The sequence below is a fragment of the Anopheles bellator genome, chromosome X (assembly GCF_943735745.2).
Source record: "Anopheles bellator chromosome X, idAnoBellAS_SP24_06.2, whole genome shotgun sequence".
Classification (NCBI taxonomy): Eukaryota; Metazoa; Arthropoda; class Insecta; order Diptera; family Culicidae; genus Anopheles; species Anopheles bellator.
The window spans coordinates 1,862,089-1,884,238 of record NC_071287.1 but is presented as its reverse complement, the minus strand read 5'-3'; the positions used below and the strand labels follow the sequence as shown (position 1 = coordinate 1,884,238).

The 22,150-nt window shown below is 51.2% G+C and overlaps 2 protein-coding genes across 2 annotated transcripts; one reads left to right on the top strand and one right to left on the bottom strand.

Moving 5' to 3' along the window:
- Positions 1-137: 137 nt before the first annotated feature.
- On the bottom strand, positions 138-16,104 carry LOC131213941 (ubiquitin carboxyl-terminal hydrolase Usp2-like). The gene is made up of 12 exons (XM_058208180.1): positions 15,168-16,104; positions 9,594-10,114; positions 9,200-9,480; positions 5,012-5,929; positions 3,491-3,671; positions 3,267-3,413; positions 2,962-3,178; positions 2,709-2,861; positions 2,452-2,624; positions 2,150-2,302; positions 1,984-2,062; positions 138-1,714 (listed from the first exon to the last, which is right to left on the bottom strand). Exons 2-12 carry the CDS (start codon positions 10,060-10,062, stop codon positions 1,645-1,647), a joined length of 2,841 nt encoding a protein of 946 aa, XP_058064163.1. The 5' UTR covers positions 10,063-10,114; positions 15,168-16,104; the 3' UTR covers positions 138-1,644.
- Positions 16,105-16,763: 659 nt separating this feature from the next.
- LOC131213420 (tetratricopeptide repeat protein 17) lies at positions 16,764-20,782 on the top strand. Its single transcript, XM_058207456.1, has 4 exons — positions 16,764-17,097; positions 17,198-18,138; positions 19,296-19,386; positions 19,503-20,782. Exons 1-4 carry the CDS (start codon positions 16,984-16,986, stop codon positions 19,770-19,772), a joined length of 1,416 nt encoding a protein of 471 aa, XP_058063439.1. The 5' UTR covers positions 16,764-16,983; the 3' UTR covers positions 19,773-20,782.
- Positions 20,783-22,150: the final 1,368 nt, after the last annotated feature.

Sequence of the window (22,150 nt, the reverse complement as noted above, 5' to 3'; positions counted from 1 at the left end):
TTTGCGCTAAATAAACCACCTCACTCTTAATGTACGCCGTTCGATGCGATGCACGCACCACCGCACTCACCCCGCGTCTTGTTGGGTTTTGTAGAAAGATGTTCCGTGGTAGAAAGAACGAAACGCGGTGCTGGTCCGTACATCGATCACATATGGTTTTATTCATTCGAAACGAAACGAAAACGCAACAATTGTTTTAAAGAAAGATCTAACACATGTTCCATAAATACAACCGTGCCGTCTGTCTGCTTAGGCTCTATTGCTACGATTCTGGAACGCCCGAAGGGGGGGCACGTGAATTGACTCTCTACCGGGCCTACCTTCGCCCTGGTTGGCTTATTTGGTTTGTGTGGCTTGTGAGCAGAAACAAAAAACCTAACAACGGTTGCGAACTGTCCTAACAAATTGTGTAACAGGTCACCGTACATCCTCCCCACTGTAGCAGAGAATGTTTCACTAGACCTAGTTTTGGTGTCTCTTTGCCCTTTGTTGCTTTCTGTGACCGTTCGGGGGTTTTTACCGGACCGGAGTGGTTGGCCCCGCGCCAAACACCCCTGTCACGCTGGACAGGGCATATTTTTGGCATATTCGTGTGGTGTATCATGGTTTCCATATCAACGTTAAGTAAATCTTGGCTTAAATAAAAAAAAAATAGCAATAAAAGTAAATAGCTAACAACAAAGCTTCTGGGCCACAATTTCCCATTCCATGCGATCGTGATGTTACTAACTTGGCCATGCCAGGTATGCCTATTTGATTTGTCTGTTTCACCAACGGAGCTCTGGTCCGTTCCATTAAGACGCTCAGCTAACCAACTCAGCTCTAGCTTGGTGTAATTCTAAAATTTACACAGTCCACGCCTGCTCGCCTATTCTTGCCTGTCCCAACGACCGTAACGTGGTGTGTTAAACATTTCGTTAGTACATCGGATCGCGTCCGGCTACATCGTACGTTGAATGGCCCTCACTCTTTCATAAGACTAAATAAATAAATAAATAAATAAATAAATAAATAGATAATTTAACAAACCATGTTCGTTATCTCGTTCCGCGGATTTGTTTTCGTTTTCTGTTATTTATAATCCATGCTCTATCTCTCCTAACCGTCTCGCTTCTCAAGAAGAATATTTAAAATAGTTTTCACTCTCTGTGTGTTTTCGTTGTTCATTTCCTATCTCATTCGTTAACTCGCATTCATCTTTTCTCTCGGTCGGTTAGATTATAATTTGTTGAATGAATCTATTCTACGCCCTTAGTTTTCAATTCCTGATACTGCCAAATATTTAAGGAAGAGACAGATTCGTTTGTCATGTATCTGACGCCTAGCGAATAGTTTAGTTGGTGAAAATAATGGGGCAAATGTAATTTTACCCCTTATGCTTTCCAGCGCTCTACGAGTACTAGAGCTCTTTTTAGAGTATTTTCGTACATTTTTCGTTCCTGCTCTTTATAAGTCTCTTACTTCTGTATGACTCTAAACGTATTTATAATATTTGGTTAGTTTGTTTTATTCACACAGATACGAACGCCTGCTGACAGTCCTGTCTGGACTTCGGCCAGGTAGCTCTCGTTTTGCCATAGGGGAAGAATTCCTTCAGAAATCATCACGGTTTTTAACAATTTGCACAGTATCCAAACAAGTATTCTAGGCACGCTCGTAAAACAAGACATAGGCACTGGATGTCACCAAACTACGTTCCGATGTTTCGCTGACACTAAAATCAGAAAAAAACTATGTGAAGTGTGAAACTTTTTCATGGCGGGATGTACTTTGCTATCCACTTTTATCATTGCCCATCAATTCCATCTAGCAAAGTTAAAGGTTTGAGGAAACACATGAAATCACGTTTCGTATGGAGTTGCATCGGTACCAAACGCAATCGTGCAATTTAAATAAGCGCTTTTTGAGATGGAATTCACGGTTCTTATAATCAGATAAAAACGGAATATCACAATAGCACAGGTTGGGTGCCGACGGACGTACAAGTTGTCATTGAACTCATTCCATTCCTTCGTGATGGGGTGTTTACAGACGGCAATGTAATGCCCGCCAGCAGTGGATCCTGCGATTGGTCGGGGAAACAAATTAATATCTTTACGATAAAATCCCATGCTGGCACATGCCACTTCATAAACTTCTATTTCCATACCCATGTGATTGGAAATTCCGTAAAGCGAATAGGTCACTGGTCCCGAATGATCCTCGGACGCATATGGCTGCAAGTTAAGCTCCCGGTCGCCGGTAGGAAACTCTATAACGTTGGTCAGCTTGCTCCATCTGGTTTCGGAGAAACGCTTCAAATCTTTTTACAAGAGAATATTACAATGCTTTAGTTAAGGTAAATTATGTATGTGTGAAAGCGAAAAGTATCGAAAATCAATTCCTCGCTCGTTAGACGTGTCATGAAAATCCTTCAGTTTGGTTAGAAAATCGCTCTAAGAAAAAGGATACGTATAACCAAATATTTTGGAAACCGCTCTATTGTCAGGCTTTTGGTGCACTTTCGTCGCATGTTACACTTGGAGCAGGTCGGTTGATCGATCCCGTCGAGCACCTCCTCCTTGATGAACATTTCCAGGCAATTCTCCAATTTGCACCGTGAATTGGACGTCGGTAGCGGTAGGCTGCGAAAAAAAAAATCCAATCGAACATTACTTTCGTGCGGTCGGTAGAGTGCGCTAGTCCTGCTCCTTTGGTCCTGCGCTTACCTCAGATCCCAGAAGGGATCGAACATTGTGCTTTCGGTGCTGCAGTACGTACATTTGAGCGTGCTACGTAGCTGCCCGACGAACAGGTCTTTAATAACGGAGTTTTCCGCCTTCGAATACCATTCCCATAGCATATCCGCCTTGAAACGATTGCTGAATAGAACAACAGTGTAGGCAATAGAATAATGTGAGCCACCTAATGGAGCCGTGATAGGGGGTGAGTGAGATCTGGAGCAATCGACTCCGTGCGTACCTCATGTCGTCATCGAGTTCACCGAGCGGATCGCGCTTCACGGCTGCATTCAACGCGCCGTGGAGGGAGTCCAGGAAAAAGCGTAAAAACTCCTGCGCGTCCTGCTGGGCAGAACCGGAGTACATTCGATGTTTGCTGGAGAAGGCGTACTTCAGTTCGGACGGGTTGACACTACGCTGAGTGCCACTCCACATGTCTTTAATAAGCTTGGTATACTCTGGAAAATACAGTCCGTACCAACCAGATTATGGACAACCGGATTGCTGCGAATGTCATCGACCTAATCCGTTAACGCATCCGCTTACCGGCTAAAATCCGATGATCTTTGTTAGTGCCACGCTCGTTCGATGACTGGCTGCGCAGGAAAGACGTCAGCTCACGAGTGTGACTCAGGCACTGGATCATGGAGTTCATGAAGCACGTGTTGCCAATATTCCACAATCCACACAAACCTGCGTAGAAGAAAGTTTAAGTAAGCGTTTGGATTATTTCCCAACTAATTGTCACTGGAAATGTCGGCCTTCGTTACCTTCTTTCCGACCGCGCACGGAATCGGTAGTATCGTAACCAGTGTCGTAGTTGGACTTTTGCAACGCCGTCGACCCACTCGTGGACGACGAAGGCACACGGTAGGCGGCATCATAGTCCTTGCTGCTTCGATAACTGTTCGATGCCGACGAGAGCCCTTTCGAGCTACTACCCGTCCGGAGCTATGGGGTAAAGGCGATAATTAAAGTAAGAGTACGCGACAAAGAATTAACGCAGCAAGCAGTCGTAAGAACTTCAACAGGTAACTATCTAAACGTTTACTGTGACACCGAATGTAACTCATACTGTTCGCATCCAGTCATTCGCTAACATGTTCAACCGTTCCAAGGCATCTAACTGAGCGGTGTGAGTACGATGTGTGGACACATTCATCGAGTATGATCTTCATTATTGCACCTTCGCTGCCTAGTTATCATAGCAAACCTCTACTGGAAAGCTTTCAAAACTATTTTCCTAAAGAGACGAATTTGTGGCCTTCCTGTCTATCCATTGTACCATGCATTCTTACGTTATTTAGCCATTTATTCATTCGTTCATTTTTTCATTCATTCGCCATCGCGGTCTGGTCTGGGGCTGGGAAAAGTATCCTTACAAAACTTGTGTATGCTGCTGATGCAAAAGGTGTGTGCGTGTGTATGTGTATGTGCGTCTAGTGCAATTTACTAGGAAAGGTTTGCTACACGGCAGGGACTCAGAACTTCACCTAGCATCGTACAGAGCTGTTGGTTCGTCTCCTAACACCATTGCTAACGCGCTACGAATGCGAACCATTTCCCGATTGTGGCGCGTAAGTGCTTGAACCTTTGGCGGATTTAGTAATAATTTGCTGCTTGTCGCTCCCGAACCATAACTGGCTTGATTTTAGGAAAGCGATGCGTTAGTAGCGTACAATCCAAAACGAAAAAAAACGGCAACATCCAATCGCCAGCGGTCAAGGGAAATAGTCAGAGAAGGCAGTGAAGTAACATGTAGGTTACACAGCAACAGTCAACGAAAGCGGTGTTCGCTCTACAACAGAAGGCGACGAGAAACGAGAAGGGAGGCAACGGCAAACATAACAGTTAGCTCAGAACAACACGAAGAACACGGTTTGGTTTTTAGTTTAACAATTTCGACAGCTGATGCTGATTGAAAGCGCGCTCTCTATCTGGCGGTTGGACTGTCTGAAACCATCAGCCCACAAACTCCTCACCCACAACTCAACGGTACTCCATATTCTTTTAGTTCACAGCACAACAGGCCGTGAAATCGGTAGTCGAAACTGGAAAAAAACCAAGTTGATCCTTCGATAGTGCGAGGGTTACGGGATCGAGCCTCCGCAGCTTACGACCATGACCAAGAAACGTTCGAAACCCCAACGAGATAAAACATAAACAGAACTTAACGGAAGGAGAAGATCAAGATCGAGAGAGAAAGTGATAGAGAGAGACAGAGAGAGAGAGAGAGAGGGACTAAAGTGACAAATCAAGGAGTATCGGCGAACTTGGCTGGATTTACTTACATAGCTTACTCTATCGTCATCGTTTGCTTTCGGTTTCTCTTCAACGGAGTCATCGTGTCCATTAAGCGTGCTGTTGGCACTACTATTGGTACTCCCTACCGTCGTCGCCGTGGTGGCGGTGCTCGTAATTGTAGTGGTGGTGGTGGTGGTGGTGTTGGTGGTGATGAGGGTGGGCTTGGTGACGGCGCCGCTAATGCTGTTGTTGCTGGTGCTGCTGCTGCTGCTGCTGCTGCTGCTGCTGCTGCCGCCGCTACGGTCGCTACTACTTTTGATAAGTCCGTTTGCACTTTCGTAGCTGTTGCTGCTGTTATTGTTGTTGTTGTTGATATTGTTGTTGTTGTTGTTGTGGTTTCCATTTTTGCTGCAGGTTGGGCCACCGGCCACCGGCACGTGGACATTGTTGTTGGTCGCTTGAATGTTATTGTTCGCCTGATTGCTGCTCTCATCGTTGTCTACGTGCTTGAAGTTAAGACTAGTGCTACTACTACTGTTGCCGCCAACACCGCCATTTCTACTTTTACTGTCATGTCTGTCTGTCTGGTGCACCAGACCGATGCCCTTGGGTTTGATGCGGATGGTGGCCGTGACGTGGAAGTCGCCGTCACCGTCCGCACCTGTCCGACTGCTGCTGTTGCTCTCTCCCCGCAGATCATCGGTCGTAGCGGAAACCGTCGCTAGGGTGGACGGTTTCGAGGAGCCGACCACCACCACCGACGCCACCCCACCATAGTTGGCGCCACTCGCGACCCCACCACCATTGGGGACACTCGAGTTCGGGGCGGTTGTTCCTACTGTTACTGCGGCTGCTGCTGCTGCTGCTGCTGCTGGGCCTGCTGTCGACGTGGCCGCCGGCGCCACTGCTGCTGTTGCCGCTGTCGCCGAGCGAGATGACGCCGATGGGCGCAGTTTGATCGTCGCCTGCGTAAACGATTCCTCCATGTTCACGGTAATGTTAAGGGATTTCATCGTGCGCATGTTGGCAGTGATGTTTTGTTTGAGATTTGTATTCAGAAGGTGGTCGTGGTGGTGGTGGTGGTGGTTGTTGTTGTTGATGGTGTTCGTTGACGAGTTGTTGTTATGATTATAATTGTTGGTTTTGGTGTTCAAGTTCAAGTTTAGCGTGTGGTGGTTGTGGTTGACGTTTAGGCGGAAGTTGTTGTGAGTCAGTGGCGACGGGTTGTTGGAGGATGAACAAGTGAAGGAGGAAAAAGAGGAAGGTACCGAGCAGGTGCCAATAGTGGTGGTGGTGATTGTATTGGGGTATTGTTCAGCAGATATTGAGGAGTTGGTCGTCAGCCGGGAGATGGAAGCCGGGAAAGAGAAGGAACAATCGACAAAATTACTAGCGCAAGTAGTAGAGCTGCTGCCGCTTGCAGCTCGTGCCGGGGATGCCGGTGTCCGGTCAGCCGTTACGGAACCCGACGATCGGGACGGTGGTGTCGTATGGATCGGTATGGAGAGTGTGTAGGGTAGCAGTAGAGGGGAAGTGCTAGTGCTGGTGTTGCAGGTGTTGATGTCGCTACTGCCGCCGTAGGGTGAGCTACCGAGCAACCGCGCAGGCGATGTGTGGATGGCGGTGCCACCGCGAACGGTTTCCTGTACCGTCGGAGAGGATATGGTTTTCGTGGCGATCGTTGTTCTCGTGGTTGCTGTTTGTCTAATGGTGTTGGTGTTGGTGGTGGTGGTGGTGTTGAATGTGATGTTGCTGACCGATGGAGGTGATGGTACTAAATGAAACTGGTCCTTTGCGTCACAGACTCTACCAGTAGCACTAGTAATGGTTTGTGTTGCTGCAACCGGTCCCAGAGTGACTGGTAAAGCGGAGTTGGTGTTGGTGGTGGTAGCAATATTGTTGATAATCGTTGTTGACGCAAACGGACGATTCACGGATGGTGGCGATGAGGACGACAGTAGTGGTGCCGATGATTTGAAAAGAGAATTATCAGTAGAGGATTTTTGAGTAGCTGTTTCTGTGTTGAAAGCGGTACGTGTCGCAGAATAACTAGTGGATTGATGCCGCTGACTATCGGAATGCTCAATGCTATTACGGATGTTGTTGGCGGTTGGGTTGGGGATGGTGGTGGTTGTGGTGTTGGTGGTGGTGGGGGTGTTGATGCTGCTGCTGCTTCTGCTGCTAATAGTCGCCTTATCATAAGTTATCGCTGCCGACAGCAACGCACCGGCGGTGTGGTAACTCTGGTAACCGGGTCGCACCACACCTCCGGGTTTTGGGTGCAACCAGCTCTGCATTTGCTGCTGCTGCTGCTGGCCCATCGCTTTCGTGGGCCGCGGGATACTACACCCCATGTAGTTACGGTTTAGTGTTTCGTGGCCTATGAACTTGCTACCACCCACCGTGAAGTGCCGCTGATGACTAAAATAATGGTGCTGATGATGGTGATGATGGATGAGATGGTGTTGATGATGGGAACTGGAAAAATCGGACGATATTTGTTGCTGCTGTACCCGATGGGCAACGGTCCGTCCGGGAGCGTCAACAACGGCCGGAAATGATTTTCCTGCGTTACATCCCACAATGCCGACGGCCGGCAGTTTATGCTTCGAGCAACCGTTCACCGACAGCGGTGGCGCCTGCTGGTCAACTGGCTTCGACACCGGCGGCGACTTGCTGGTGGCCGTTTGGGTGACGCCGGAACTAGTGCGGTTCGCTGCCAGCTCCGTAGCGCTCTTGCTCAGCTCGCGCCGCACCAGTTCACACTCGTTTTTGAGAAAATTTTTGTGATGGTAGCTTGCGAAATCGTACAATGGTTGCACGCGACGGCCACCGCGGGCACCACTATGAGCGCCGCCCGTCGCCGCCGTAACCTGCAGCAGCATCGACGACGTCGGCGTTAGTGAACCGGTTGTTGTCGGAAACGGGGTTAGAGGTGAACCGGAGGACGACGACACGGTCGAAGCGACGGATGTGACGTGTGCGGCCATCTGCAGTGCAAACCCTGCTATCGTACGCTGGGTGAACGCTGGTCCTATTTCGACATACACGATTTACTCCCTCCCCATTCGCAACTAAGATAGCGGAGTAGTCGAGCTGGTAGCAGCAGCAGTTGATAGTAGCAGTAAAGTAGTGATAGTATAACGAACGAACGAGTATAATAGCAGATAGTAGCAGTGCTGGTATTGGTTGCCAAGTTGCCTGATAGATAGTAACAATAGTACTAACGCCAAAGGCGCAGGACTCCCTACATCCAGGTTCGTGGTGTACGCTGCGACACCATTCTGCGCTCCAAGCAAACAATGTTAGTGTCTACGCTCAGGCGTTAGCCGGAGCTCAGCACGAAAGTTGATCGCACCTTCAGACGGGAGCACCGGTACGATGATGAGCAACGATGAGCAATGAAAGTGGGTGCATCAACAACAAACGAGGACGAGCGAAATGGATGCAGCAGATGGTAGTGTGGTAGTCGTGAAATATAGTACAGTTGCGTCGAGCGCAACCGCGGTGCCGGGAACAGTGGTCGAGGTGCTAGTAACACGCGTAACGCTGTAGGTGTGTTTCGTAACTAGTCACTAGGCGAATGCAAGTAACAAACAACAGTAGTTCAACGTGCTGCCGAGAGTTAGTGTAGACAAACAGGGAAAACGTAGAGCCGCTAGCCTCCATCCCAAAGGACGACGGCGTTCTGTGTGAGTGTGGTGGTGTGTGTTTCGCTTCGCTTTGTTAGTAGCTCATAGCTTCCACTTTAGCTCAATCTCACTCGAACGAGTTGCTTGTGGCTTCCTGCGTTCAACGTGGCGAGAGAAATATTATTTTTACGGCATCAGGCATCGACTCTGCTGAGCGCTGACTAGATTGAAGGATACATCATGCCCGGGGTTGAGGGGGGGACTTGCAGCCATTGTTATCACCAGCTGCCAACTAAATCGTGGCTGTTAGTTAGCTACTGTGGCAAAGCAGACGATGTACGTCCAACATTCGAGCAATGAGAAGAATTTGGTTGGCGATGCTAGTTGCAGTAGTTACAGGGTACAGCAGAAGAGGTGGTGGTGTTGGTGTTGGTGGTGGTGTTCTTGGTGGTCGAGGTGGTGATGGTGATGATGGTGACGCTAGTGTGCAGCCGTTAGTCGTGTTGCCACCGTTGTTGGTACCAGTATGGGCGGCTTTAGAGAATAGCAACGATGAGGCAGGCGTACATCTATTACTATGCCTAGTCGTGTAGTGCTGTTTACCTTGCCACCGCTGTTGCTGCTGCTGCTGCTGTTGCTGTTGTTGTTGGTGATCTTGGTGCCGTCCAGCGAAGGAACGATTGGTGACGAGCCTCGTATCGAAGCGAGGCTGCTGACGGATTGTGGGGCTCCACCAGTCGTTGCACGGGACACGATACTCGGAGCAGGCTTGAACGTGGAAAGGCTGTAGCGCTGATACAGCTCGGCCCCACACAGTGCGGTATTGCGCAGATTCGAGACGTAGCTACTGCTGCTACTGCTGCTGCCACTACTGGTTACACCACCTGGCACGAGGGGAGGAAGAGAAGTAATGACACTGTGAGCGTGGACTGCTCAGATCGGCGGTATCAAGGATTCGGTCTAGGATTGCGGGTAGACACGATGCCCGTTGCCGTACGTGTGTATGAGTAGTCTCGACTGTACGACGAGCTGCCAAGTGTGCCGTAGCCACTGTAGGTCGACGAATAGCGGTTCGGTCTGGTGTTGCTACTGATCGCGGACGTGGACGCACTACTAGTGGGGGTGGTAGTGTTCGCGTTGGCCCCACTGCTGTTGCCTGTGCTGGTGGCAGTAGCACTTACGCCGTTAGTTACTGCTCCTTGCGTGTGGCTACTGTGGCTGCTTTCGCCGGCACGGTACGTGTCACGATTCTCTCGAGTGTAGTAGCTAGAGGACGAGGCGACCGGCGACAGCGGTAGCTCATAGCGGTACGAGCTCTTTCGATACAGGCCACCGCTGCTGCTGGTGCTGCTGATACCGCTCGACAGCGACGGGTAATACTTTCGGTCGGAGTAGCTTGATTTTGGGTACCGGCTCGTTGAGATGTAACTACTGCCACTAGACGAGTACGCTGATATCACTGGCATATTAGATCCCGGTCGAGCAACGCAAGGTGGCTTCGTTATGGGGTGCGCGAACCTGGAACGGAAAACAGGAGGTAAACAACGATCAGAGTAAGCCCAAAGCAAAGGAACGGAGTTCATACAACCCTCCAATGTAGGGGGAGTGTGGGATGCAGTGCAGTGGGCTAGTGGTTAGTTATCGTGTCATTGGCAGCTGCAAGAGGTGAGTACTCAAACACACAGACACAGGGCGACCGGTTTCTAAGTAATGCGACAATCAACACACTGGCGACTGGCAAGGACGATGACACTCTACCGTAAAGCATTGAAGAAATGGCTTGACCGCGCTGTTGCTGTGAGGCAGCTCTTCGTAGAGCTTGGCAAATCGTTTTCATTTTACTTCTACCACCGAATGGCAAATTCATTATGTGGGCCAATTTTAAAAATAGTCAAACAAGAAGCAGCTACTCGTTCCGAGATAGAGAGAGAGAGAGAGAGAAAGATGGTTCCGTTCCTAGTCACTCTTGAAATCTCGGAATAGGTGAACGAATTGGCAACACTTGGTGGACGACAGATCAACGCACCACCCCCTGAATGAACCCGCCTGCTGGTGGCCGTTCCCCCCCACAAACGGGGGAACTGGACTAGTGTATGTGTCGCGAGCCAGAACTACCTCACCATGAACTACCTCTACCGCTCAGATGAGTCATCCGGTATTGGCAGGTGGTTCCCTCTAGTTTGTTGGTCGCGCCCCGGGGAACTACGATTACGATTGTGGCCCTCTCTTTTTTTGGGGGGTGAAAATAGTGAGAAATCCGAAACCCCCGTCAGAAAACGGTGGAACACCGCAACGAAGTGGCTTTGGCAACGTACAAGCTGCCACCGCCATGATTCACAAGGTTCGTGTCCCTAAACATTACTGTGCTGTGGCGGACGGTCGTCGCTACCGGTCCAGGGTCACCGCCGCCATCGCCATAGCGCTCGTGCGTTGAATCAAAGAAGCGCTACATGCTGCGACAGATTCGGTCGGCCGTCCTTGCTGGCATAGACACTAGGCAAGTAGCAGGTCCGTGCCCGTTTCATAGTGTGTGTAAGGGGTTTGTGTACTGGCAGCTGACGACGCTGATATGCACGCACACAATCACATGCGTGTCGCCACATTGATCTGTTCCGTCATTCCGCAGCGGCGGCGTGGTGTTGCGTAGTACGCGTCATCAACATCCCACAGGCGTGTTGTGACCCCGTTTATTAGCAACGAAAGGAGCGCTCTAAGCGTTGTTCCGAATAGTGCGAAAAGCGTAAGGAGAAACACAGGCACGGCTTGCCTGAGGAAAGGATTTTTGAAAACAGCAACAACAAACAGCACAACACTAAAGCAGGTGGTATACACACGCCGGTACTGCACGAGGCTAGTGATGTAATGCGCAGCGTAGCGCAAGGATGGGGTGACCTAGGGCCCTGGGGGGTGGGACGAGTGTTTCCGGTTTCCAGGCGTTCGCAGGCGGGCTGACACAGGACAACTGAAGCACGCACCGTACGCACGCTGTACACTGCAGCATTCCTACGATTCCCCGCACACGCACACTACCGGCTGCCAGGAGCGTGGAGCAGCCCTTCCGGCGAGCGTTTAAACAACAACTGCGGATCGCGAGCAGCAACAATAGCGCAACAGCAGCAAGCGTGCGACAGGGCAGTAGCCGGGAAAATCGGTCGCTTTCAGGGCCACCACCGCACCGACGACGACGACGAAAACGACGGCGACAGCATGCATCGGATCGAGAGCGCGGAGAGCGCGATTAACGCACGAGACCAACGCGTGCGGCAGCGGAGAGCAGGCGAGCGAAAACTGTGCGAAGAAATTGGAAAATAGAAACAAAAGTTAAGAGAGTGAAAGTCACGCCGTGTGTGCTGTGTGGTACCGACCAAGGCTCTCGAGACCACCGTTTGTCACCCGCTAATGGCGTACGGCGTTTGGAAACGTATGCAGCGCAGCTTCCGGAATGCTGCAGTTTTCTGTTCAAACAGCGCGCGGTGCGTGAAAAATCACGGCAGGCGGTTCCGCGTCGAAGCCAGATCAGCCGGAATACGGAGAATACAGGAAGCAGAATGACCCTCGAGCTCAAGAGAGCAGACGGAGCATGTTTGTACAGCTGACCCATATAACCTTCACCCTGGGGTTTTACTACGATTTTACGGTGGAGGGCATCGGCCAACACGCCATCGGCCAACACGCCATCGGCCAGCTAACGGCAACGAGAGAAAGAGTAGCGAAAGAGTCCCCCGGGGGCGTTACTTGACTCGAGTGGGCAATGGTAACATTTGCAGCACACGTGTCGTGTGATATTGGCGCGTGGAGTTCGCGCGCGTTCACGGTCGTCATAATATGGTAGCGGCCGCAAAAACAAAAACCAAAGAACAACCCATCAGCAGCAGCAGCCGCAGCAACAGCTCGTAACGGACCGCGATTTGTACGTGCGTCGACACGCACATTTAATGAAAATAAAGATACAGGGAATTGAAGTTTAATTTGTTAGATTAATCCTTCCGATTATGGGTGGTGACGATTGATGTCATCGGGCCGAGCCAATCAGCCCCGATTGGTGAGGGGTAACCGCACGAAAACACCCCACCAATGGCCAAAGGATGTAAGTGTGTTCCACGTCTTGAGGACAGCACTCCAAGCTAAACGTACTCCGCACCCGCGTCTACGACCAACCTAGGTTGCCAGGACGCGTCCCGGTGTCATCGACCAAATATGGACAAATATGGACCCCATCACCACCTTCGCTCCGCCGAACACGCTTGTTTCCCAGTCACGCCGATTTGGCACAAAATTGGTTCACTATTGATTCAACAATCATTGCTCGCTGCCACCCACGCTCGGTCCCGGGAACGCTCGATTAGCGCACGGAATGCGGGGGCGCCGCTCATCGCGGTATGGTGGTGTTTCCTAGTACGCTCTTGTTTCTTTCGTTGGCTTGCGGGTGGGCACGGGTGGCGTTCTGAGTGGGCCGTTGTTTCACAAAAACACGACACGGCCAACCGGCGACCCTGAAAACGTGATTTTTAGTCGGTGCCGCCACACGCCTGCCCGACGCGAGATGGCGCTTGCTCCACACGGCCCCGGCCACGGCAGTGGCATGCGAATGGTGGGCGTTCGAGAAACGTCCTCCGTCCGATTTTACGATGCAACAGGACATTGAAAACTGGAAAACAAAACTTCATTACAAAGGGAACCTGAGGTTCTCTAGGTGTACCGTACTTGCCGTCCCAAAATGGTGCGAATTACAACAACGCACCGGATGCTGCTGCATGACTGTAGTATTTTGAAATGGTTGAAGCTCGAAGGACGTTCCAGGACGGCCTATCACGCAGATGTTGGGTTTTTGCATGGCTCAAATTTGCGTGCCGAGATCCTCGATCGTCGATTCGAATGCGAGTTCTTTCAGCCGCACACGCGTCGTACTCGTTACCGACAAGTGTGTATGGTAACGAGTGTGTCTGTGTGTTGTGAAAGTGTCCGTGTCCTTCTGCGTGCTAGAGCGCGCGGTACATCGGCACATTAGCGCACGCTGATGCTACCGCGGGCGCGGATAAGCTATTTTTAGCGAATCAAACTTTTTTCGTCGTTTCATTCGGATCGAATTGAATTACATCACGAGTGTCACGGTGCACGGCACGGAGCCGGGACCCCGAAACTCCGAACCGGCAACGGGCACCAAATGGCCGGCCATGAAGGTTGATGGGGGGGGCGGCACGACCGTCGACCACGATCTAACACGGGTGCAGAGGGGACCGCGGGGTGATACTGACCCCGCTTCACTTTTGTTCGAAACAGCCCCACAAAAAACGGCGTCGAAGGTCACGAGCGATGGGGAGATATAGAAAGCCGACGAGCTTAACGCCGCGCAATGATTAGCGTAACGATGGGAAAGCGAATTCAGCTAATCCTTTCCTTTCCAACAGGAACATTTCGAAGAAACAAACCACGTCACCACTGACTTTGGAGGCTCACTGGCGATACGAAAAACGGGAAAACAAGGACTTGACTCTGCTGCTCGTCCCCGGCCACGTATTACGCGGACACAGCGCGGAGACATTCCTGTCACGTATTTCAAAAACTGCGGCGGAAAAGACGGAACAAAGACGAAAAAACCGCCAGCAGCCGCAAAGACGGCACCACGCCAGGGGAAGAAGCTTTCCTTGGGAGACACACATATTGCTCATCCGGATAATTTTGTAGCGCGATTTATTTGCATGCTGTGCGTTCGCGCTCCCCGCAGTGGGTCGCAGTTTCAGTTCAGGAAGGGTCCCGCGTCACGTCATGACAATCGATCAGCGTGCGCTTGCAAGTGATGGAACGAGCACTAGCTGAAACTAAATAGGTGCTCGGTGAAAAGGCAAGAAACCCCGGGCCCGACTCAGTAGCGCTACCGGAGTGGCGCATCGCCTCATCGATCGCATTACCGAAGGCAGCTAGAAAAGTGTGGCAGCTTACTGTCGGATGCTCCTACCCGGAATGGTAGGGACGACGACGAAGAGAATGGACGTACATCGGTTGACGGTGGAAAAGGGTTTTTCGCAACTGACCGACATTTTCGCCAATCACCCACGGAACGTGGGCGGCGGGCAGACAAACGGTCCTGGCGACGTCGTTGTTCTGCTCTGCCGCGGCCGATGAGCGATTGAGGCTAATAAAAGCACAAGCGAATTGAGGCGAAACCGTTCCACAGGCGAAACACCAGCTCCATTGTTCCTATCTTCCGTTGGCGGTTCCACCATCCTGTCGGAGGTTTGCGCAGCCGCAACAGCGCGTACCAGTTCTGAGAAACTGTCTCCCCCCCGCCGCGGGAGGTGAATGGCGGGATGCGAGTGTTAACCTGCGGTCTCATCCTTTGTCATCCCTCCTCACCATAGAGGATGACCTCGCTTCATGCCCGCTCGTTGCTAGATGGTGTGCCCAGGAATGGAATGGTGGTTTGGAGGCTGCGGGTCCTTTGGGTACGGCGATCTGTTCCTTAGACTTTGCCGAGCGCAACCGATGGACCCGATGGAGGCGCTTCGGGAGGGGTTAGTAAAGCCTGTGCGTGCGTGTTGATCGAGAACCAATCCGTACTGCGACAACTCACCGACTGGCCCAGTGGTTGATTGATGATGCTCCACTACTGGGAAGGGGTGGGGCGTGGGGGGTTGATGGCCGCGGCCTTCGATGCACTGCAGGCGCGGCCAGCAGAGGCTAGCTTTCTCCTCCGCGCTGCTGCCTTCAGCCCTGGCAGAAGGCCTTCCGGTTAGAGGGTGAACATGAGTGACGTACAGACGAACGGCGGGCAGCGGCCACCGCCACTTACCTCGGCAATCTCGCAGCGCGGGGGTAAACTAGTGGTTCCTAGCGCTGGCCTCGAAACTTTCACCGTTCCCCGAGCGCAGCGCTGTTACGGTGTGGTGGTGGTGGTGGTGAGGCTGAGGCGCGCTTGGAAAGTTCGGTGGCGCCGTTCGCGGTTGGCTGGTCATAAAAATGCGATTCTCGAGCTGCCGTCGCTTATACTACGCATCCACAGCGGGTTCGCTCAGCTCGACATCACTGGCTCGGCCCCGAAGTTGAAGGCCACCGAGCGCACAAACTCACGGCACCCTTCTACGTAACCCGCGACGAGGCCCAGGTGACACTTCCGGCAGCACACGCACACACTCGCACAGCCCCACACACCGCGCACGTTTGGCTGCCGGATGGAGGAGCCTCGGACCGACCTCGAAAGGCTCGCACGTGCGAGGGCCACGCGCGAGTCAGCGGGAGGCGGGCCGTGCAGCTTCCCTTTCACAACCACCCGGTCCCCGCCCGGGGGGTGGGGGCGATACGTTGAGTAGCAGCGGAACAGCGGGACAGCGATCCCCGGGCGACCACGGGAACACGGCGAAACGTAAGAATCCGAACCAAACGCCACTATCCTCCCCCACCCAATGGTGCAGTGCGTTTCTAAGCGTACCAGTGACCGAGAGACGGAGCGAGAGCGACAGAGCGAGAGAGAGATGGACACTAACGGCCCCCCGATTGCACCGATTATTCAAGTTACGACGGACACGAGTTACGATGGAGACGATTCCGACCGACTAACTGGGCTGCTGACAGCAGCGATTGTCGGATGACGGCCGTCGATGACGCGACGGCCGTGAGCGGACGATGAGTGGCCGCGCTGAGTGCTGGCCACGGTGAGTGGCTTTGTGTTTACACACCGTGTCCGGATCGCGTCCTGCGTCCTTTACGGACACCGAGGACACTGAAAAGCTGACTCGCGTTGACGGCGGAGTCCAGCACATGCTGCGTCCAGGTGCGTTCCACAGCATCGTCAAGTCGGAGCAATATCTTCTGCGGGGCTGCCTCGGATGTAAACAAATGCACTCAGCGAATGCCCGCGGTACGGGAACCCTACAAATGTTCGTGGCGGTCACTCGGATCGCCACCCAGGCGGAGTTTCAGTTTGTTGCTTTTGCCGCTGGCTTCTGGTGCGCCGTCGCCATGAGCCTACCGATCGCGGTTTCGGGCGTGCCAGAGAGAAACTGACTCAATGCGGTGCAGCATCCCGAGTTGTGATCACCTCCTAGCGACCTATCACGAGGACGCGCGTCTCAAATTTTGGCAGCTCCCGAGCACGCCGCCGTTGGTGAGTGCCGTAGCTGTCACCGACAGCGCGCTGGGCAACCAAAACCAAAACAACACCGGGCTCAGCAGCAATCAGCTGTCACCCGAGTGTGTACGTTCCCAGTCCCGCGATCCGGGCCGTTCGACGAAATTCATCAGGTAGCTGGTCGGGCCGACGGCGTCGTCGACACTACGGAGCCGCGAGACCAACGCACCCGCAGCGGCTGCCCGGCGGACGACAGCGGACGGGTGTGCGGCGCCAGCGGTTGCCAGTGTGAACTGTCGCCCGGCGGTCGCCCGACGAGGTGATGTTGTTGCGTAAGAATCTGTTCGTCCTGCTGATACTGCTAGCGCACGCTGGTGGCAGCGTCGAGGGCAGCACGCACTGGCTGCTCAACACCGACGGTCTAATTATACCGCAGGTGAGCACGTTAACCCACCTACGCCTGTCCTGGCTGGCCGGTCGGAATCATTTGAAAAATGTCTTTGTGATATTAATACCTCTCGACGCTCTTCCACCAGCTCTCGTCGCCGTTCTACCTGCGCCGATCGTACGATCTGATCGCATTTCTGAACCAGCATGTGTACAAGCAGAAAATAGATCTCATCATCGGGGAGCTGCTGGCGATCAAGTCGAATCTGACGCAGAAAATGAACAATCTCGACCAGTACACGAACGAGCTCACGAGCAAGATCGGCTGCATACCAGACTACTACCTCGACGAGTCGGACATCCTCAGCACGATCGTGAACCCCAGCTACGTCAGCCGGATAGGCAAGCTGACCGAGAAGGAGGGACCCGCGAGCTTTGCCGTACCGAGCACGTCGCGCCATAAAGCGGGCGACTCAGCCTCACCGGGAGAGGCGCCCCGGTTGCACCGGCCGTCCCCCTCGTTGCAGGTGCCCAAGTGTACCGAGTTTATGCCGCTCGACGTGAGCGTGGCAGCGTTCGACCACCTGGAGGGTGTGCATAACCGGTCGCGGCTGCGAATGGCCCCGGAGGAGGTCCTGATGAGCCTGGAGTACAACATCCCGAAGCTGCTGACGGACGGGCTGCGGTGGAATCCGGGCTCGTGGAAGATGCACACGATCGCGTCCTACTACTGGCGGCTCAAGGGGAACGCCCCGGAAGCGATGGAGTGTGCCCGGCGTGCCGTTACGCTAGCGCCGCGTCCCTTCAAGGACATCGCGCTGCTCAGCCTCGGTACGATACTGCAACGATCGCAACACCTAAACGACTCGCTGCTGGTGCTGCTGGCCGCCGTTGAACACGATGCGACCGAGCCGGAAAATCAGCTCGCACTCGGCAACACCTATATGCTGCTGTCCGAGTTTAACCGCAGCTTCGAGGCGTACCGCGTCACCGAGAGTCTCAGCCGGCTGTACTCGAAGCAGATCAACTACATCAAAAAGTCGGTCAATTGCTTCAAGGATCTTAAAATTAATCTGCTCAAGATGGAAAGGTGCGTTGCGTGACCCAACGGGCCCAGTTGGCTAGGAATCGCGATCTCCGTGTGTGTGTGTGTGTGTGTTTGCTCGCCTTTTAGCATCATCCGGCACCAATCAACTTGGCACCAGTCAATGTCGATAGGGGTAGAACTCTTGAACATTCATGGGGCCATTATCTCCACTGGAAGGCATCAAAGTGCAGCAGCAAGCAGCTCTAGAACGCGCGTGGGTGCCGCACACATAAAACTGGTGCTATCGTCGCGCATCTGTGTCTAATGGACCGCTTTTAACCGACTTTAAAGAACCGTCCATCGTGGCCGAAAACATGGAAAATTTTATTACACACTTGTCTGTCAATCAGGTCACCATAGCGTAAATCATGTTTCTCAGTGCCCTGTCTGTAAGGTTGCGGGGGGAGCAACTCAAGGATCTGTTTGCGTACGGCCACCGGTCGCCACAAGTCTATCACTCGAACGCGCCACATCTTTATGGGTTTGTTTTCGTTATCACGTATGAGGGAGTGGTAGCCAGTTACGGTTATGTTCGAGTTCGGGTGAGCCGGATAAGTTCACTCTATTCATTTGCTTTTTCTTCCGTACTCTCTTGTAGTTGACTGTGACAGTGACTCATCCTCATACGGCGTACATCATTATCAAAGCTGCACGGAACGTCTTGATTTTTATGACTTTCGACTGTAAAAGAAAACTTCCCATGCTTAGAACGAGTTCAATGAGACGCACAACGCATCGCAAATTATGACTGATTTTACGGCACATCTTCCGCCAGCTAAACACGCCGCTGAATTGCTGGGTTTTGAGGGAAAGATATTTCCAGTTTGCATCGACTGCTGCCATCGGGCTGAGATTGAGCTCGTACACTGAATGGCCGCACCGGGCCCTTTATGCAATACTCCCGGGTGAGGGCCACGCCATTACAGTAGTAAAACTAGCCGCTGCTTCCACTGGTCTCCGTCCCTAGGGTATGGTGCGCTTCGACTAGAAATGCTTATAAAAGAACTATAAACCAGCGCGCGAGAACGCACCCACACACACATGAAGGTTACGTAACCCAGGGGCTGTTTGAACCTGGGGTGCTTAAGGGTGGTTTAGGATTGGTGGCTAAAGAAGTCGTTTTACGGTTTGTTTTCACTTTGTTCTTTGTTCCTTTACAGTCTCCTGCAGGATATTATCCCGGGACTGGAGCTATACGGGGCGCTACAAAAGGAATTTGACGAGTACCATGAAAAGCTTGACCGCGAACAGGTAAGTTAATTATGTTAATAGTTGGGCAACATTATGATCCACCTCACGGCAGCATTTTTTTTCTTTTCTTTTCCTTCCAATAACTCAAAAAAAACATACACGAACACAACAAATAGGCTCCCCTGAAGACGCGCGTGTTCGACGAGAGCTACAGCCACCAGGTAGACTTCCTAATACAGAGGAGCCAAATTTGCACCACGCGGTTGGCAAAGGATAAGGGCGAACCGGTTGTGTCCTGCGATTTCATCTCGGATGTGCAAATGTTAATGGAAGACTTTGCCGTTGAGATACTGAATAATTACGTTGACCTGAAACGAGAGCTCATCAACACCTACAAAATCAACTCTCTCGGTATCTATAAGAAAGTTTTCGTTGAGCATTTTTAGCCCATTTTTAGCAACATTTTTTTTACTGTTACGGCTTTTGCCAACGGGTGACATCCGTCTAAAATTTCCATCACGCGCTATGTTTATGTGAAACGTATGATTCGATTTTCTCACGCGTTCCTTTTGGTAGGGCAATGTTTGGGAAAAAATAAACCGATGTGCGTCCATCGTATGAGTTTTATGAAATCTAACGTTAGATTGATTTCTTTCCGTTTTTCCTTGGCCTTATTTAATCACGTGAGCGGCCCCGAGAAATGCCTGATTTTCCACATGGCTAAGACTGTTCGGATTCGTAGTTTGGTAGGGGGCGGTGCAGAGGCTAGTTTTTTGTTTAACGTTTTCGTACGTTAATTGCCTGCGCTTATGAGGAAGTGAACTTTGTTGGTCAAACCTGTTTCGCATGTGTGTGAGTGCTACGGTAATCTAATTAGCCACGCTACGTATATAGCTTTTACATTGTTTTGTTCAATTTTCCTGGGCTGATCTTTTCATTGAAAGGTTTCCCATCTGTCATCGTGTTACGTGTGTGTTTGGCGAGTTAGTAAAGGTAGGCTGCGATCGCGGTAAGGTGTTGTTACTGGGCTTCCCTCGCTAGCAGTGTCGGTTACTGCTCCCCATCGGTCGTCCTGGTAGTCCCTGCTCTGCAACGGCCACTGAGCGATGAACCTAGGTGTCCGCTCTGGCGAAAAGAATTTGAGCTTACTAATGTTGCGTTTGTTGACAACGTTACTTGTATGGTTACTTCTGCACTTTGTGGCACTGTGCACTTCTGCTTTTCCGGCCTCTGTTCGCTCTGAACGCCAATGGACCAATGGAACGTGGGAGTTGAAGCAAAACGTTTCTCATCATACGGTGCACCCTTCTTCGAATTAAATTATTGTCGAAATCGAACAAACAATCCCAAGCACTATGCTGCTGAGAACAAACATGACTATTACTGTCGAAACAAATAATACTTTGTGCAAATGAATCTGTTGTGATAGTTTTTATTTGATAATAAAATGTTCGCTTGTTGGGTTTTATTCTGACATTCTTTTATAGAGTACAATGGCAAATTCTAATTCTAAACAGGAATCCACAAAATTTGATGTCCACGATAGCAACAGTCTTTTATTTTCGGTTAAGGGTTATTTTATTTTGTCAAATGAGTAAATTAGATAATCGAATGCGACATAATCCAATCCAGATATAGATGTCTTCGAATGATCTTCTTTATTGTTGCTGTTTCATTAAATGGAGAACATATGTTTCATCTGCAGGTATTTTTAATGACTGTGGTTCGTCCGTAGATCATCCGTCTCGCTACACCATTCAATCGTTTTCTTAGCGAAAGCATCATCTTGAGTGCAACACTTTAAGTTGCTGCTCTGCCCATTCCAATAATAACAAATAATTTCAATAAATAAATAATTAAAATGACACGATACCCTCTATACGATTCGCCTTGGCCGCCTTGACGCCTTGATAGTTTACAGCTTTCAATGGTTTCGCTAGTCGGCAGACGATCCAATTTGGATATGTGCCAAGCTCTTGTACTGGGGAGGTTAATAGTTCGAATTTATCAGTACTAATTTAGTAGAGCGCTGACGTGATGGAGTAAGAACTTGCTCCAGCTGTGGACAATATTAGGATCAAGGAGTCAGTGGACTGTATACGCAGCTTTCTAGTCTTGACCGTAACGCCGAAATAAGTAATGCAGCTAGGCAATGCTTGTCCTCAGTGAAAGTTTATTGTTAATTGTTTAGCATCTAATCATTGATCAAAAACACTGAGCTCTGGAAAACACTCTGAAAACTTGATTGATGAAGGAAGTCATTACCATTGCCGCCACTCATCGACAATTCTGTACATTTTCAATTGGCGTCTGGCGAGAAATCAGGTTCGGGACTTATTTGAGCTTTACGTCTACAATCCTCTAAACCAATGACCAGCAAAATATTTAAATGCGGCAGAGTACAAACAACTGAAGGATGCACCGGAACGATTTTGGCTGGTAGCTGGAGTTGCTTGTTGGTAGATGGTACCCGTTTGATTGTCCGCACCCAGGAGGAACTGTCCTCAGACTGTCGCACTACGCTGTGTTAGAATGCCCACAATAGCCGTTGTCACACGCACAAGAGTCATATTCTAATCTTGTGCAGTGGTCAGCAGCTGCAATGGACCTCGTATACTCTGTAGGTGCGTGCGTGGAGGTTGATTGTTGGTCACTTTCGGTTTGGGGAAGGTAGCAAACGTTAGGCTACGCTGCGCCTACACGCGGTTTCGCTACAAAGCGCGTGCCAAGATGTTCCGTGCATGTAAATTATGCATGCGCGAACGTTGCCAGCTGCTGTACCCGATGGCGGTGGCGGTGGTGTCTTACCTGGAGCATTGCTGCT

Bases quoted from the DNA above. Each gene is read 5' to 3' on its own strand.
- LOC131213941 (XM_058208180.1), bottom strand. From the start codon at position 10,062: ATGCCAGTGATATCAGCGTACTCGTCTAGTGGCAGTAGTTACATCTCA. The intron at 2,063-2,149 runs GTATGGAAATAG...GACCAATCGCAG, and splicing joins CGGAATTTCCAATCACATGG to GATCCACTGCTGGCGGGCAT. The intron at 1,715-1,983 runs GTACGTCCGTCG...TTCTGATTTTAG, and splicing joins AATGAGTTCAATGACAACTT to TGTCAGCGAAACATCGGAAC.
- LOC131213420 (XM_058207456.1), top strand. From the start codon at position 16,984: ATGTTGTTGCGTAAGAATCTGTTCGTCCTGCTGATACTGCTAGCGCAC. The intron at 17,098-17,197 runs GTGAGCACGTTA...CTCTTCCACCAG, and splicing joins ACGGTCTAATTATACCGCAG to CTCTCGTCGCCGTTCTACCT. The intron at 19,387-19,502 runs GTAAGTTAATTA...CACAACAAATAG, and splicing joins AAAAGCTTGACCGCGAACAG to GCTCCCCTGAAGACGCGCGT.